The sequence below is a fragment of the Haliotis rubra genome, unplaced genomic scaffold (assembly GCF_003918875.1).
Source record: "Haliotis rubra isolate DU_JTF1 unplaced genomic scaffold, ASM391887v1 Scf14, whole genome shotgun sequence".
Classification (NCBI taxonomy): domain Eukaryota; kingdom Metazoa; phylum Mollusca; class Gastropoda; order Lepetellida; family Haliotidae; genus Haliotis; species Haliotis rubra.
In genome coordinates, this window is record NW_025765336.1 from 2447061 (window position 1) to 2461278 (window position 14218).

Genomic DNA, 14218 nt, shown 5'->3' on the forward strand with positions numbered 1-14218 from the left:
GCTTTAACAGTTTGACAGCTTTCGAAGCCTTAACCGCATTAAAATGCAGTCAAATAGATTTCCTCAATGGCTTCCCACGACCGGTTTGACCCCAACATATTGTTCGAAAGGTAAACTCCTTTAGTCAGTCATGTATGAAATCGTTCCACTTATGACACATCAACATATAGTTTTGTAATACCTACTAATAGTATGTATATATGTGCGTGGTATCTCAACATGGAGTTGTCTTTTTAAACGACACAGTGCACATGTACGTGGACGTCTTTGTAACTAGTACAAACATATTACTGATCCTCAAACACGTATGAGCATACATTGACTTTAAAAACGTTTTTACACATCTGGATGATTGAACACGCTTACACGGAAATACTAGTCACAATGCGCTACTGGAAGAAGCGTTATACAATGGGTACCCTGTTGGATAAAGTCATGTGACTATAACCTTCTAGCGCCTAACAGGCAGCTTGGGTTATCCGGGGTAATACGAATCAGATTCTGATTAAGCGCCGCGAGCAAACATTTGGTGAAGATGACTTATTATTATTATGTGGAGAAGGGCCCCGTTGTCTCCAATTCGGATGTGTCGAATTCTCGAATATGTCGAATCCCCGACAGCGGCGGAATTACGTCCGGTTCCGAGCAACAGTTCTATGCACCACTATACCTACCTGGATATGTCGAACTCCCGGTTGTCTCGAAAACCGAATAAATAGGCTTACAGTGATAAGTCGAGCTAAGTTGTAGATGTTCATTTCCTGTCTTATTGTGTGTGTGTGTGTGTGTGTGTGTGTGTGTGTGTGTGTTATGTACTTAGCATGCAATATCTAATTTGTGTGCTTTCCTTTGTCTAATAGGTAAGTTGGATTGGATGTGTCGAACTCCAGATACGCCGATCTGTATATCTGCCCTATAGATGTTCGAAACAAAGGGGTTCTATTGTATATGTATAAATCATAAACCTTTTTTTGTATAAATAACTCATTAGCCGGATAAAACACTGATTTGAAATGCAGTTTACATACATTATACCAATTTGTATTCAAATGATAACATATTCAATCCCGTTATGTTAAAAAGTTATCATATAGTGATAAAACATAATGTGGCCTGTCCAGATTACCACAGGTTCAGGAGAGAGTCTCTGGGCTCCTTTTTATTATATTTTATTATTAGAACTATTAAGTTTGGAACTGTTTTTTCTGTTAAATACTTTCATTCAGAGACTAGATGTTAGTCTACGAACCGGTGTAAAATTCGAATTCTACCATGACTTCAGTAAATACTGGATTGTGATTATTTGATTAAAGTTATTCAAAGGTATATAATCACTTTATATACCTCTGATTTTCCAACACAGTATGTGTTTTTTTAAAATCTTAATAACGCGGTTATGGTTGAATGGAGATAAACATACCGTGTTGGGAAATCAGAGGTATGTAACGAAACTATAATAGCTACGCGTTTGGTTTTAAATCAAATTTAGAGCTATAATAATTTCGTTATATACCTCTGTTTTTCCAACACGGTATGTTTATCTCATAATTATTTGATCTCCTTACAACCGTACTATAATGTATTTTGGGGCGGTGGGGTAGCCTAGTGGTTAAAGCGTTCGCTCGTCACGCCGAAGACCCGGGTTCGATTCCCCACTTGGGCACAATGTGTGAAGCCCATTTCTGGTGTCCCCCGCGGTGATATTGCTGGAATATTGCTAAAAGCGGCGTAAAACTACACCCACTCACTCACTCACTATAATGTATTTTTCTTATGGTCCAACCAATTACAACACGAAGTCTTGAACAGTCGTTTCAAAAGTAACGATGTACCGATGTATTCGTATAAAAGCGGTTGAGTTATAAAAGACTGAGGTTCACAAGGTGTTACGTGTACAGATTGCAGGGGTTGTGCTATATATGGGTGTTAGGCCGTGACTTGGGCGCTATGGGAACACACTAGCTATTAACACACAGCCTATTCTACAGATGCAAATGAACAAAGGATCGACAATAGAGACAGTTTCGTGACGCGATTTAAAGGGGTCACTCTGTATACATTATCATGTATTTTCTCAAGTGAAAAAATACCGCGAATGGAGTCATTTTGCAAACCAGGAGGGAAGAGAAGAAGTATCGGTAACGACATATTGGTAAGTACTGTCAATCATTTTACTGTAGTACTTATAACTAGATATTTAATCATAGATGAAGTTTGGCGTGTCTTCTCAAATAAAATGTTTACCACATTGCGATACCTACGATGTTGAGATCTCCATTAAATACATTTATCGTTTATTAAGATAATACGACAATGTTCCATTTACCATGCATTTTCGCGACCACACTTTGTAAACAATAATGCTTAAGAGGAGGATTGAAAGTCATACTGGGATTTCATTATAAAATTAAATAACATAATAGAATAGACCCGTGAAGATCCGGGATAGAATGTGTCTGGTAACCCATGCTTGTCGCAAGAGGCGACTAACGGAATTGGGTGGTCAGGCTCGCTGACTTTGTTGACACCACAGGCCCTCGTGTCTGCGAGGATTAAAGATAAACAAATATATTGTCTTTGAGATGATCCCCGACTCGAAATGTTTCACGGTACAATACAATATGACATAATGTATTGTACTGTGAGGCATTTCGGGAAGGTGGGGGTGGTCATCTGAAACTTTTAGATATTTTTGAAAAATCTTTCATCATCGTAAAGACATGAGGGCCTGTGGCTGACACATGTAATCGTATCCCAATTGCGATGCTCGAGCTGTTGATTACTGGATTGTCTGGTTCAGACTCGATTATTTACAGACCACCGCCATATAGCTGGAATATTGCTGAGTGCGGCGTAAAGCTAAACTCAATAACTTTAAAGAATATGAAAGGAAGTGAAGTTTTTATTGTGTGAGTGAAGTTGTAATCACTTGTATTCCAGCAATGACAAGAACCGAGCCTCCTCTCTGGTTTTACATCATGGCGCTGGTACTGCTGCATATCTCACAACAAGGTATTCACAGATGTACTGTTAGTTAATAATAGTCTTAGATAGTTTCACCTCATCCCACTACAGGATTATACGTTAGTGCATTGACAAACATCCTTGTTGATGTGGTACAAAGAAACAAAATACATACAGTTCCTTGAAATCTGCGAATAGTAATAATAAAATAGTCAGGAAATATGCGATGCTATATGATGTTTATATTTTATGACAAGTGTGGGATATATGATGTAACGTCAAGGTTAAAGGGAGTTAACTCTCGAAATCACTGACTATCACAGTGACCAACCTGTACTACTGTATCCACAACGGTCATATGTGACTGGGCGGTGGGGTAGTCTAGTGGTTAAAGCGTTGGCCCGGGTTCGAATCCCCACATGGGAACTATGTGTGGAACCCATTTCTGGTGTCCCCCGCCGTGATATTGCTGGAATATTGCTAAAAGCGGCGTAAAACCAAACTCAGTCAGTCAGTCAGTCATATGTGACTACAACAACCGCTGCTCAGGGTCGGATCCAGGATATTGGAGAAGGGGGGTGCACATAATTCATGAAGTCCAAAGGTTAGGAAGAAATGCTCCTCAGGGCAATTCCTCCCCCCCAATCTGGATCCGCCCCTGCTACTAACTGCTACTACTACAACTACTGCTACTGCTACTACTACTACTACTACTACTACTAGTCGCAGTAGTAGTAATAGTAGTAGTAGCATCTTTAGTAGTTCCGTTACAGATACATGACACACATTATTGTATGAATTATCCTTTTTGAAAAAGCTGATATTTTATTCGATGAAAGGTCAGATATTTTAGGAGCCTTGGGCTTCAAACGTTGTTGGCATAAACGAACCTTGAAATGGAAAAGGACCAATCCATATCAACATGATTAAAAACCAATTATCCCGACCAATGCAGAAATTGAATTAACTTCATTTTATCTAGATCGGCTGGTAAACATCGCTTGTCACTGAAATCTACTTCCTCCTTTCAAGAGGATATTATATATCTTTGTTCACACTATGGAGACCTCGCAGACACGTTACTTACTATTTCAAAGCTAGGTCCCACTATTTTTATTTATTTGACAATTACAAATCGCCTAGAACCTTCACTAAGGAGCCCAGCAGCGAGAGCTGATTTGGATCAATACAGTTAAAAACCGTTATGTCGAAGTTTGATGTGTCGAACGTACGGTTGTAAGGAACTATAAGCTTGGTATTTCGTTTTATTCGTTATTTTGTGTCGGACTTCTGATTACTCGAAGTAAGTACGTCCCAACATCGATACACAGGAGTTTGACAAGAAGGCTTTTTTTTCAAAATAGGCTAATTCCGATACTTGCAATGAATATATGTATGAAGAACACTCTGATGAATTCTTATTTCCATTGTAGATGACTCTGCACCATACACCGTATATTATGTCGTTGATGGGTCACAGAGCGTCCAAGCAGACAATTTCTTACTGATCAAAGATGCCCTGAAACGTATAGTGACTGAAAGCTTCACCAGGAACAATGACAGCCGGGTCGGTGTTGTCGTGTACGGAAGTGTCGTCACCGATGTCGTTCTAGCTTCTTCCAACATAACCTCCATCCTCACACAAATGGACGATTTGGATCTTCCCGGCGGGGAGTCTGCTACAGATGCTGGGATACAGAAAGCCCTGACGCTGCTTCTGGAGGATCCATCACCAAATCCTCAAGCCATGGTGGTCATCACTGATGGTGTTTCAACCTACCCTCAAGACACCCGAGCAGCAGCATTGAGCTCCAGATCAGCTGGGGTGTTCATGCTGGCTGTTGGGATAGATGTGTATGTCAAATGGTTTTTACCTATATATCGAAGGTACCGGACTGAACTTCAAGGTATTGCTAGTTCCAACGAGTCGGTGATTCAGATGGCGGACTTTGATCAACTGTCTGGACATTCGTCAGACATTGTTTCGGCATTACACAGGTCTGCTGTTACCAAGGAGATAGGTAATGTATTTATTTCAATAGCAAAACAGAACGAAGGTTGTTTTGTTTTAATTCGATTTTAATGTGATTATAAACAAAATACATTCTCTGTTTAAGAAATGTTTTACGTGTTATTATTTCATAATTGTACGTATATTTGTATTTGTACTCCATAGCAATGTTTTTGTACCGATAGTGATGCATTGTATAGTTTCTGACTCATTCTGTGTTTGCGATGTACAACAGAATAAACCATATAATAGTTTTCTGTTTCTTCAGCAACGTGCACCGGTTCCCAGTGAAATGTTTAACCAACTGTAGACTGCTTCAGTCAACGTGCCCTGAGTTTAATATTGCAAATCAAACATTTATTTAGAATTGTTTTAGAAAGCGTTTCAAGATATGATGCATTTTGATTTATCAGAAAAAGAAAACTACTAACTAAATACACCTAAATCTCTTCGCAGTGCCTTGACAATGGTTTGACGTTGTACAAATCCTTATTGTCCATTGATGAATACTAAAGAATCTGAACAATGGCGTATGCTAAAGTTTCATTTCATTTGTTATGCAATGAATACAGTAAGCCTCGACAAAGGCAATGCACAGAAGCTTGGCGTCACTATTTACCACTGATGACGAACACACTCAGCATAATCCTGCTGTGTACATATACTACTCAACTGAATTAAAGAACACCCGATTCTTTAATATTACAATTGTCAAAAGACCTTATGACAGGTCTTGTCATGTCATTGGGAATAGGGATTTTTACAATATGTGATGTCCAGTATATGTTGCAAGACTTTACCAATCGTGTGTGGGATAACGTTAATTACGTAAAGTATAATCCTATACTTTACCTGTTTCAAGCAGGTATATTATTCCTTCATTCATATAAAATCTGGTATGTTTCTTCTTCTTCATCATCATCATCATCATCATCATCATAATCATCATCATTATCATCATCATCATCATTACCATTATTACAAACATGCCGTACAGTCAGTCCGTTAACGCACACACCTACGCGCTAGCTACCGTAATTATTACCCTTGATAGTGGTTCAGTATGCCCTCGGTGTTCTTTCTCAGCTCCATGGCGAGTATACTAGCCAAATGTGCTTGGGAGGTGTTAAAGATAACATTCACAAAAACATCTCATCCTACCGGGTACCCACTTACTTCTGGGAACACAGTCATTGCAGATCTGGCATTTATCCACCGGAGATCTGGTATTCCTTCACAGGATATTGTATATTCTTTCACTTAATATCTTGCATTCGTTCACAACAAATCTAGTATTCTTTCACGGGAAAACTAATTGTTGGGAATCTAGTTTTCTTTCACGGGAAATTTAGCATTACGAAATCGAATACTCCCGTCCAAGGTGGAGGGGATGTACAAGAGATGTAGTTTTCCTTCACAAGAGATGTAAGCACACAATTATTTGTTTACCAGGAAGCGCTAACGTTGTGCCGACGTTATTCCTCATGGTACTTACTGTTTGTAAAGAGTCTTTCCGGTTCCGGGGCGAAAGCCCAGTGGTTAAGGCGCTCGCGAGTCACGCTGAAGAGCCGGGTTCGATTCCCCACATTTGCACATTATGTGAAGACCATTTCTTGTGCCCCCCGCCGTGATATTGCTGGTGTATTATTCACTCACTTTCCGGTTCCATAGCAAAGTCAGTGGAATTCGGTATTTTTTCTCTTGTAACAAACGCTTGTAAGGCAGTCTCCGGAGCTTTTCAGGGGCAGTTTGACTATGGTACTATAAATTTTACTACTTTTCCACTTAATATGGTAAAAATCAAATTTCAGATACATTTGACTGTACCTGTATCAAACGGTGTATCTTGATGCTGTTCTGTACTTTGTGATACTAGTGTACTGGGCGTATGGTGAAAATCAAATTTCAGATACATTTGACTACTCGTATATAAAACGCATTGACACTGTTCCTGGACTTTGTAATACCAGTGTACTGGGGGTGTAAATCCTTGTGTCTGTCTGTCTTTCAGTGACCATCGTCAGTCCTCCAGGTGATTTTACCGTACTCGTCGGCAACTCCGGCATCTTCCAGACAACTCTCAGTCGCGCTGATGCTCCCAGCGTGATGTGGCGGACCCGCGGCCTGGACTTGTCCGGTAACACCAGATACGTCCAGAGTCTCAGCGGAGCCGACTACAGGCTCACCATCCCAAACGTACAGCATACAGACGCTGGTGTCTATAGCGTGGTCGTCGACGGGGATGTCCGCCAGGCCACTCTCACTGTTGTGTGTAGGTATAGTCTGACCCGATCATATTAATTATAATCAATACCCTAGACCCAAGGTTTTGGTCACCACATAGACCAATGGTCATGATATAAATCATCGGATTGTCTGGTCCAGACTGGATTGTATTCAGACCGCCGCTATACAGCTGGAATATTGCTGAGTGCGGCGCTAAACAAGAGCTTAGAGTACGAATTACACAAGGTGCCATTCAATCAGATTACAAATAATTGCAGCAAGCGATGAACTTTTGTAGGGACTTATGGAGTTCAAAAGTTCGATGCTGGATAAAAATCATAATTCCTTGAAGGAAATATACAGTAAAAATCTGACATTTGTGAAAACATATATATTTAAGAACTTTAAGTCAGCATTTAAGACAAAAAGACATTTTTAAAAAGCTACCACTGTTCCGGAGATTATGAACAGAGTTGACGTCAGGCTCGGCTTGATGCTATACCTTTGTTCAAGTACTTCCAACACAAATAATCTGAGAGTAGGCGTCGGGTTTTTCAATCAAAATCAATTTACCTCATTCTTAAATGGTTCTTTCAATTATCATTATACGGTAACTTAAATCAAGACTTCTCATCCTATTCCACCGATCATATTTTTACCACGATCTCACTGGCGCTGCTTGAGCGTACGTTTCAAAACTCGTTAGTCATTCCTTCTCTAATCATTCCAGAATATTGGTCACGTTAGATTACAACGTACGGAGTGTTACGAGACTGTGTTTGTCTTTCTTTAGGAAAGTATGTTTGAGTGTTACAACGAAAGCAACATTTTTAGAATTACGTTTTTTGGAGGAAGGGTATGTGTCGAAACTTATGGAAATTCGTTTTATATCCTATATTGAACTTTTGAACTCGTCCCTAACGGAAAGAAGTGATAGAGATGATGGCGTCACTTCCGAAATGACGTCATAGTTGGGAATCGGTTAAGGCAACTTCAGTTTTAGATTGGTTGCTTGTTGCGTTACGCCGCACTCAGCAATACTCCAGCTATATGTCATCGGTCTGTAAATACTCGAGTCTGGACGAGAAAATCCAGTGATCAACAGCATGAGCAACGATCTACGCAATTGAGATACGATGACATGCAGGTGTCAACCAAATCAGACCACTCGATCCCTTTAGTCGCCTTTTACGACACGCATGGATTGCAGAAGACCAATCCTAACCCAGATCTTCACGGTCAATTTTGGAAGCGATCAAGCTCCGTCATTGAAGTACAATACGATATGCAATTTTAGTCTCTCACTTCGTCTATTTCAGCTCCACTGAACAGTGTGACAGCTGTAGAAGGCACTGACGCGGTCCTCCAGACCCGAGTATCCCCTATCGGGGCACCATCCGGGGTCTGGTCAAGGAACTCTGTACCACTGACTGCAGGGTCAAAGTACTCCTTCATAGAAGCCGGGGACATACGACAGCTGATCATACGAAATATAGTAGGGGCTGACCAAGGAGGTTACACTTACACCGTTAAAGGTCTCCCTACTAACGGATTCCTAACAGTATCAGGTAGGTTAGTGGTCTGACAGACACATTGTTTCTGTCCCCAATGAGGGAGTGAGTATAGTTTTACGCCGATTTTAGCAATATTCCAGCAATATCACGGCGGGAGACACCAGAAATGGGCTTCACACATTGTACCCATGTGGGGAATCGAACCGGGGTTTCAGCGTGACAAGCGAACGCATTAACCACTAGACTATCCCACCGATCCCTGTCATTATGAAATAGAATATTATCGAACGAGGTTGAAAGCCTAATCAGTTGTTTTGAGCGCCTTATTATAGTTTATACTACACTTACTTGATCTGTCAGATTATGTAAAGCAAGATGAAAGAATCGGAATGTCTTTAAATTCTTTTGAGAAGTGTCCATGTAGATCACGAGTGCAGACCAACGACTGACCCTTGCCAAGCAGATACCGATGGTCCCTAATGACATTCTAATGATAACCTATGGCATTCCTATTGACCCACGGGTGATTCCTAAGGGAATCCTGATGTTTACTTATAACAGTGTGGTGATTCCTAATGACACCAAGTCACAATATGGCTGAAATACTGCCAATGTGACTTAAAATTTTAACTCACTCACTCCTAATTACGCCATGATAATTACTAATGGCTTCCTGGTGATTACTAATAACACCTGGATAATTCCTAATAACATCCTAATGATTATCAATAACACCTGTGTGATCACTAGTAGCATCCTGACTATTACTGATAACATCCCTATGATTACTGATGCATCCCTATGATTACTGATGACATCGCTATGGTTACTGATGCATCCCTATGATTACTGATGACATCGCTATGATTACTGATGACATCCCTATGATTACTGATGACATCCCTATGATTACTGATGACATCCCTATGATTACTGATGACATCACTATGATTACTGATGACATCCCTATGATTACTGATGACATCCATATAGTTACTGATGACATCCCTATGATTACTGATGACATCCCTATGATTACTGATGATATCCCTATGATTACTGATGACATCCCTATGATTACTGATGACATCCCTATGATTACTGATGACATCCCTATGATTACTGATGCATCCCTATGATTACTGATGACATCCCTATGATTACTGATGACATCCCTATGATTACTGATGACATCCCTATGATTAATGATGACACCACTTTGGTTACTGATGACATCCCTATGATTACTGATGACATCACTATGATTACTGATGACATCCCTATGATTACTGATGACATCCCTATGATTACTGATGACATCCCTATGATTACTGATAACATCCCTATGATTACTGATGACATCCCTATGATTACTGATGACATCACTTTGGTTACTGATGACATCCCTATGATTACTGATAGCATTCCCATGATTACTACTGACACCTGTGTGATTCTTAATGACATCCTTAATATTCCTAATGACACGCTGTTGATTCTTTTGCCAACCTAACGCTCGTGTTGCAGGTGCTGTTGTAAATGGGGGATTCTCTGAATGGGCTGCCTGGAATCCAGCCGTCTTTGACTGCCCAGTGACCTGTGGCCGAGAGGCAACGAAGCCGATCAACAGAACCAGGGTGTGCAACAGCCCTCCACCCGCTAATGGAGGACAAGACTGCCAGGGCGTCAGGGTGGAGAGCAAGACTGCCAGCTGTCAGTTACCTAACGACTGTCCCGGTAAGTCCTGATTAACTTAGTCATAAATATTCGCATATAATATTACCAGATATGAATATTAACTATTTGAAATAATATCAAATCAGCAATTATCCTACATTCGTTCTGTGTGTTCGTGTGCCAGCCTCATACCCGTCCCCGTGGTTGCCAAGAAAGTGGTAAACATTATAGGTCGTTATAACGCCCGGCGTTCCTCTTCATAAAGCAAATAAAAACATTGATTACACAACGGTCTCGCTTCCTGCTGACTGGATTCCATCCTACTGCGCAACTTAGTACAATAACCAAAATGTTGAGACCAACATATTCAACTGGATATATAAATTAATCAGTATTATTTGATAATCTAACCACTTGTATTGCAACACTACGCTCTTTCTAATCCTTGCAAACACGTCGTACATCGTGCTCTGACAAACGGGAATCTGGAAATCGTGGAAATCTCAAAACGAGGTTCGCAGAGGTAGAAAAGCTTGGCGGTCTTCTACGGCCTCGATATTATGTCATTCACACTGTACGTAAAAAATACGCTTAATAAGCGCAAAGAACACATAACAGGTGTAACCAGTGGGCCAGATGAATTGTGAATCATTTTACGACCTCATCAAACAGGGACAGACTGTTACATCTTAGTTAACGTCATGCTGCCTCAACCTCGTCATAAAATAAAGAGATACGATTTAAAAAAAAATGAATTCATTTGTAAATATCATTTTCATATGAAACAAGAAATTGGAATTTCGTGTAACCGTAGTTGTTTGTAGTGTCTCTTTTCACTTTCATATGAGGAAATTCGGATCGTTAGAAAAGTAGGTCATTGTCTGAATTGGTTCATGAGACTCATGCTTCGGTTGTGAAACGCGTGAAGATCCAGATTAGAATTGGTCTTCAACAACCCATGCTTGTCGTAAGAGGCGACTAACGGCATTGGGTTGTCAAGCACATGTCATCGTATCCCAGTTGCGTCGATCGATGCTCATGATGTTGATCACTGGATTGTTCTGGTCCAGACTCGATTATTGCTGAGTGTGGGTTAAACAACAATCAGGAAAAAAACATTAAGCTGTAAAGCCTTGATGTAACGTCAAGCTTCCTCCAACAAGAATACGTGCTTGTATAATGCACTGTATTTGTTTTGCAGTTGACGGTGCCTGGACAATTTGGGGTGCGTGGGAGGAACTCTGCCTGTCATCATGTGGCGTCAGTGTAAGAGGAATCAGGTCAAGGTCAAGGGCATGCACCAACCCTTCCCCTAGGAACAACGGACAGTTATGTTATGGAGAGAATTTTCAAACAAAGCAGGTCATATGTGATGTGCCGCGTTGTCCGGGTGAGTACATACACTATAGGTGATTACACGCATAGAAATACATGTATATAGAGATATTATTAACCTCGTGTATTTCCGTACCATTAGGAATGAAAAATATGCATTATGCTCGTCTTTTTCTTATCATTAATATCATTTATTAGGAACAAAAATTGTATAATCCGAACCTTTGACGAGCATAATACATGATATGTTTTATTCCTATCATTTATAAAATTTCTAGATGAGAACCAAATCGTGTGTGAAATTATAGGAAGAGAATCGAGCATTCGCGTGAGAATACTTAGCGATACACCAAGGTGAAGGTCGTTTATGGCAGCGGCATATGGTTGTGACTAGTCGCTAATATAGTGCAAACATGACTTGCTTAAAATAAGATCTTTCTGTCTAAAAAGAACAACAAAATCGGGGAGTTTTCACGAGTGATCACCTCATCAATATCAGTCTCTGATACCTGACGGCATCGATTCGTCGTCTGCTTTGCTGTGATCGATAGATCGAAATCCTTCGTTGGTACCTTTCTTAGACGACCGCCTTTCACTCGTGCCTCACAATCCGTACCTTCAATTTGAACGAAGTATTCCGTTTCATGTTTTTCAAAGTCAATTACTGCAGCAACGACTCCAGAACCTCTGTCATCAATTCTTACAGAATCACCAATTTCGATAACGGGGGCAGCCATGTTTGTTTACAAACTCGCCCACGCAATTGGAAAACTCCCTGTAAACTCACGAGAACGTCATCAATGAAATGTTAAAAACATTTTAGGATTCGCATGGCGTGTATGGAGTTTTGTAAAAGAAGTTCGTGTATTGACTTAATTTGCATATGTATCACATGTGGATACCAAGTTTATCAGATTGCTTTACTGTACCGATAAAACCCCTAAAAACATGATAATATAGAAGAAACGCTATATTAGGTCACCTCAGTTGCAGAATGTTGACGTATGCAGTTAATTGCAGAGATCTATTTTTACTGCTGTCGATGCAATTATCATTACTTTAGTTATGTTTTTTGATCACAGTCTGTACTACGGATGTGCCAGTACTATTAAGTATAGCGTTATTAATGACAAGTTATCAATGATATAAATTATTTACTCTTGATTTCGAAATGGAAGGCCAAGGTCGAATGACATCATACAACCTATTGCTAATGACCTTGCATTGTTTCTATAAACGCTGTAAGTGTCAATAATCATTCGCTTTCTGAATGTTTTATTGTTTAAGTTTAAGGTTAACCATTAGACTACGTCTTTAGGGGTATTTAATACGGTAATGATTTCAGTGAACGGCGGTGTCGGTCCGTGGGGACAGTGGTTTCTCTCGTCATGCTCAGCTACGTGTGGGCGCTCCATTACAAGGCGAAGGACAAGGTCAAGGCTCTGTGACTCTCCACCACCTCAAAACAATGGGACTGATTGCAGTGAGCCTCTGCAGGAAGTTGAGGAACTACCCTGTTCCGTACCCCTGTGTGCGGGTACGTGAAACGAAATCGGGGGAGATGGGGTAGCCTAGTGGTAGCTGAAAATCTACAATCTTAAAAGATAATATGAAATACACAATGCCACTTTAGAAAGTGGTCAAATGTAACATATGTTATATTTGGGATTGCACTTTCTTAGTAAAGTATAGATTCTAGTACCGTTTTGGGTTGTGTCCCATCCGGGATTCGAACCCACACCCTCGGAGTCAGACAGCTTATTGCCAGCACACAAAGTCAGACGCCTAGACTGCTCTGCACCGCGGCTTCCACAAAAAGGGAAGTCGGACAACTGGTAGTCTAGACTGCGGACTTTGTGTACCCCTCTGATAAGTGTTAATTGGCACGGCTCCCACGGCCGAAAGCTATGAAATACACAATGCCATTTTAGAAAGTGGTCAAATGTAACATATGTTATATTTGGGATTGCACTTTCTTAGTAAAAGGTGCCTGACTCTGAGGGTGTGGGTTCGAATCCCGGATGGGACTCAACCCAAAAAAGTACTAGAATCTGTGATTTATTTAAAGGTAATACCTTGTCAAAGCAGAGCGCCTTGAAGTTACTCTGTGACAGGACAATCCAAGCATGCTCTTTTACCAAGAGGTATGGGTAACAACTTTATACTAATGACATAAGTTTTACTTATTGGAGCCGTGGTAGCCTAGTGGGTAAAGCGTCCGCTCGTCATGCTGAAGAACCGGGTTCGATTCCCTTCATAGGAACAGTGTGTAAAGGCCATTTCTGGTGTCCCCCATTTCTGGTGATATCGCTGGAATATTGTTAAAGGCGGCGTAAAACCATGACCAAACCACTTAAATGATCGAGTGGTTCAATCGTCTGAAGTGCAGGGTTGCCTCTTAGAAACATAATGGTGGGTTCGAACCCTAGATCCGCCATGGTTATGCTTCTATCGATTGTATTACTCACATATTAAACAATATTCCAGCACT

At 40.5% G+C, this 14218-nt stretch overlaps 1 protein-coding gene across 1 annotated transcript in view; it reads left to right on the forward strand.

Annotated features, from left to right (window-relative positions):
• The window catches only part of LOC124268788, a 40749-nt gene that overhangs the window by 19493 nt on the left and 7038 nt on the right, over positions 1-14218 (forward strand). Inside the window, exons 17-21 of the mRNA XM_046703810.1 lie at positions 6987-7247; positions 8521-8769; positions 10243-10452; positions 11594-11782; positions 13073-13264. Of these exons, the coding sequence (XP_046559766.1) occupies positions 6987-7247; positions 8521-8769; positions 10243-10452; positions 11594-11782; positions 13073-13264 (1101 nt within the window). The remainder of the gene's footprint in view (positions 1-6986; positions 7248-8520; positions 8770-10242; positions 10453-11593; positions 11783-13072; positions 13265-14218) is intronic.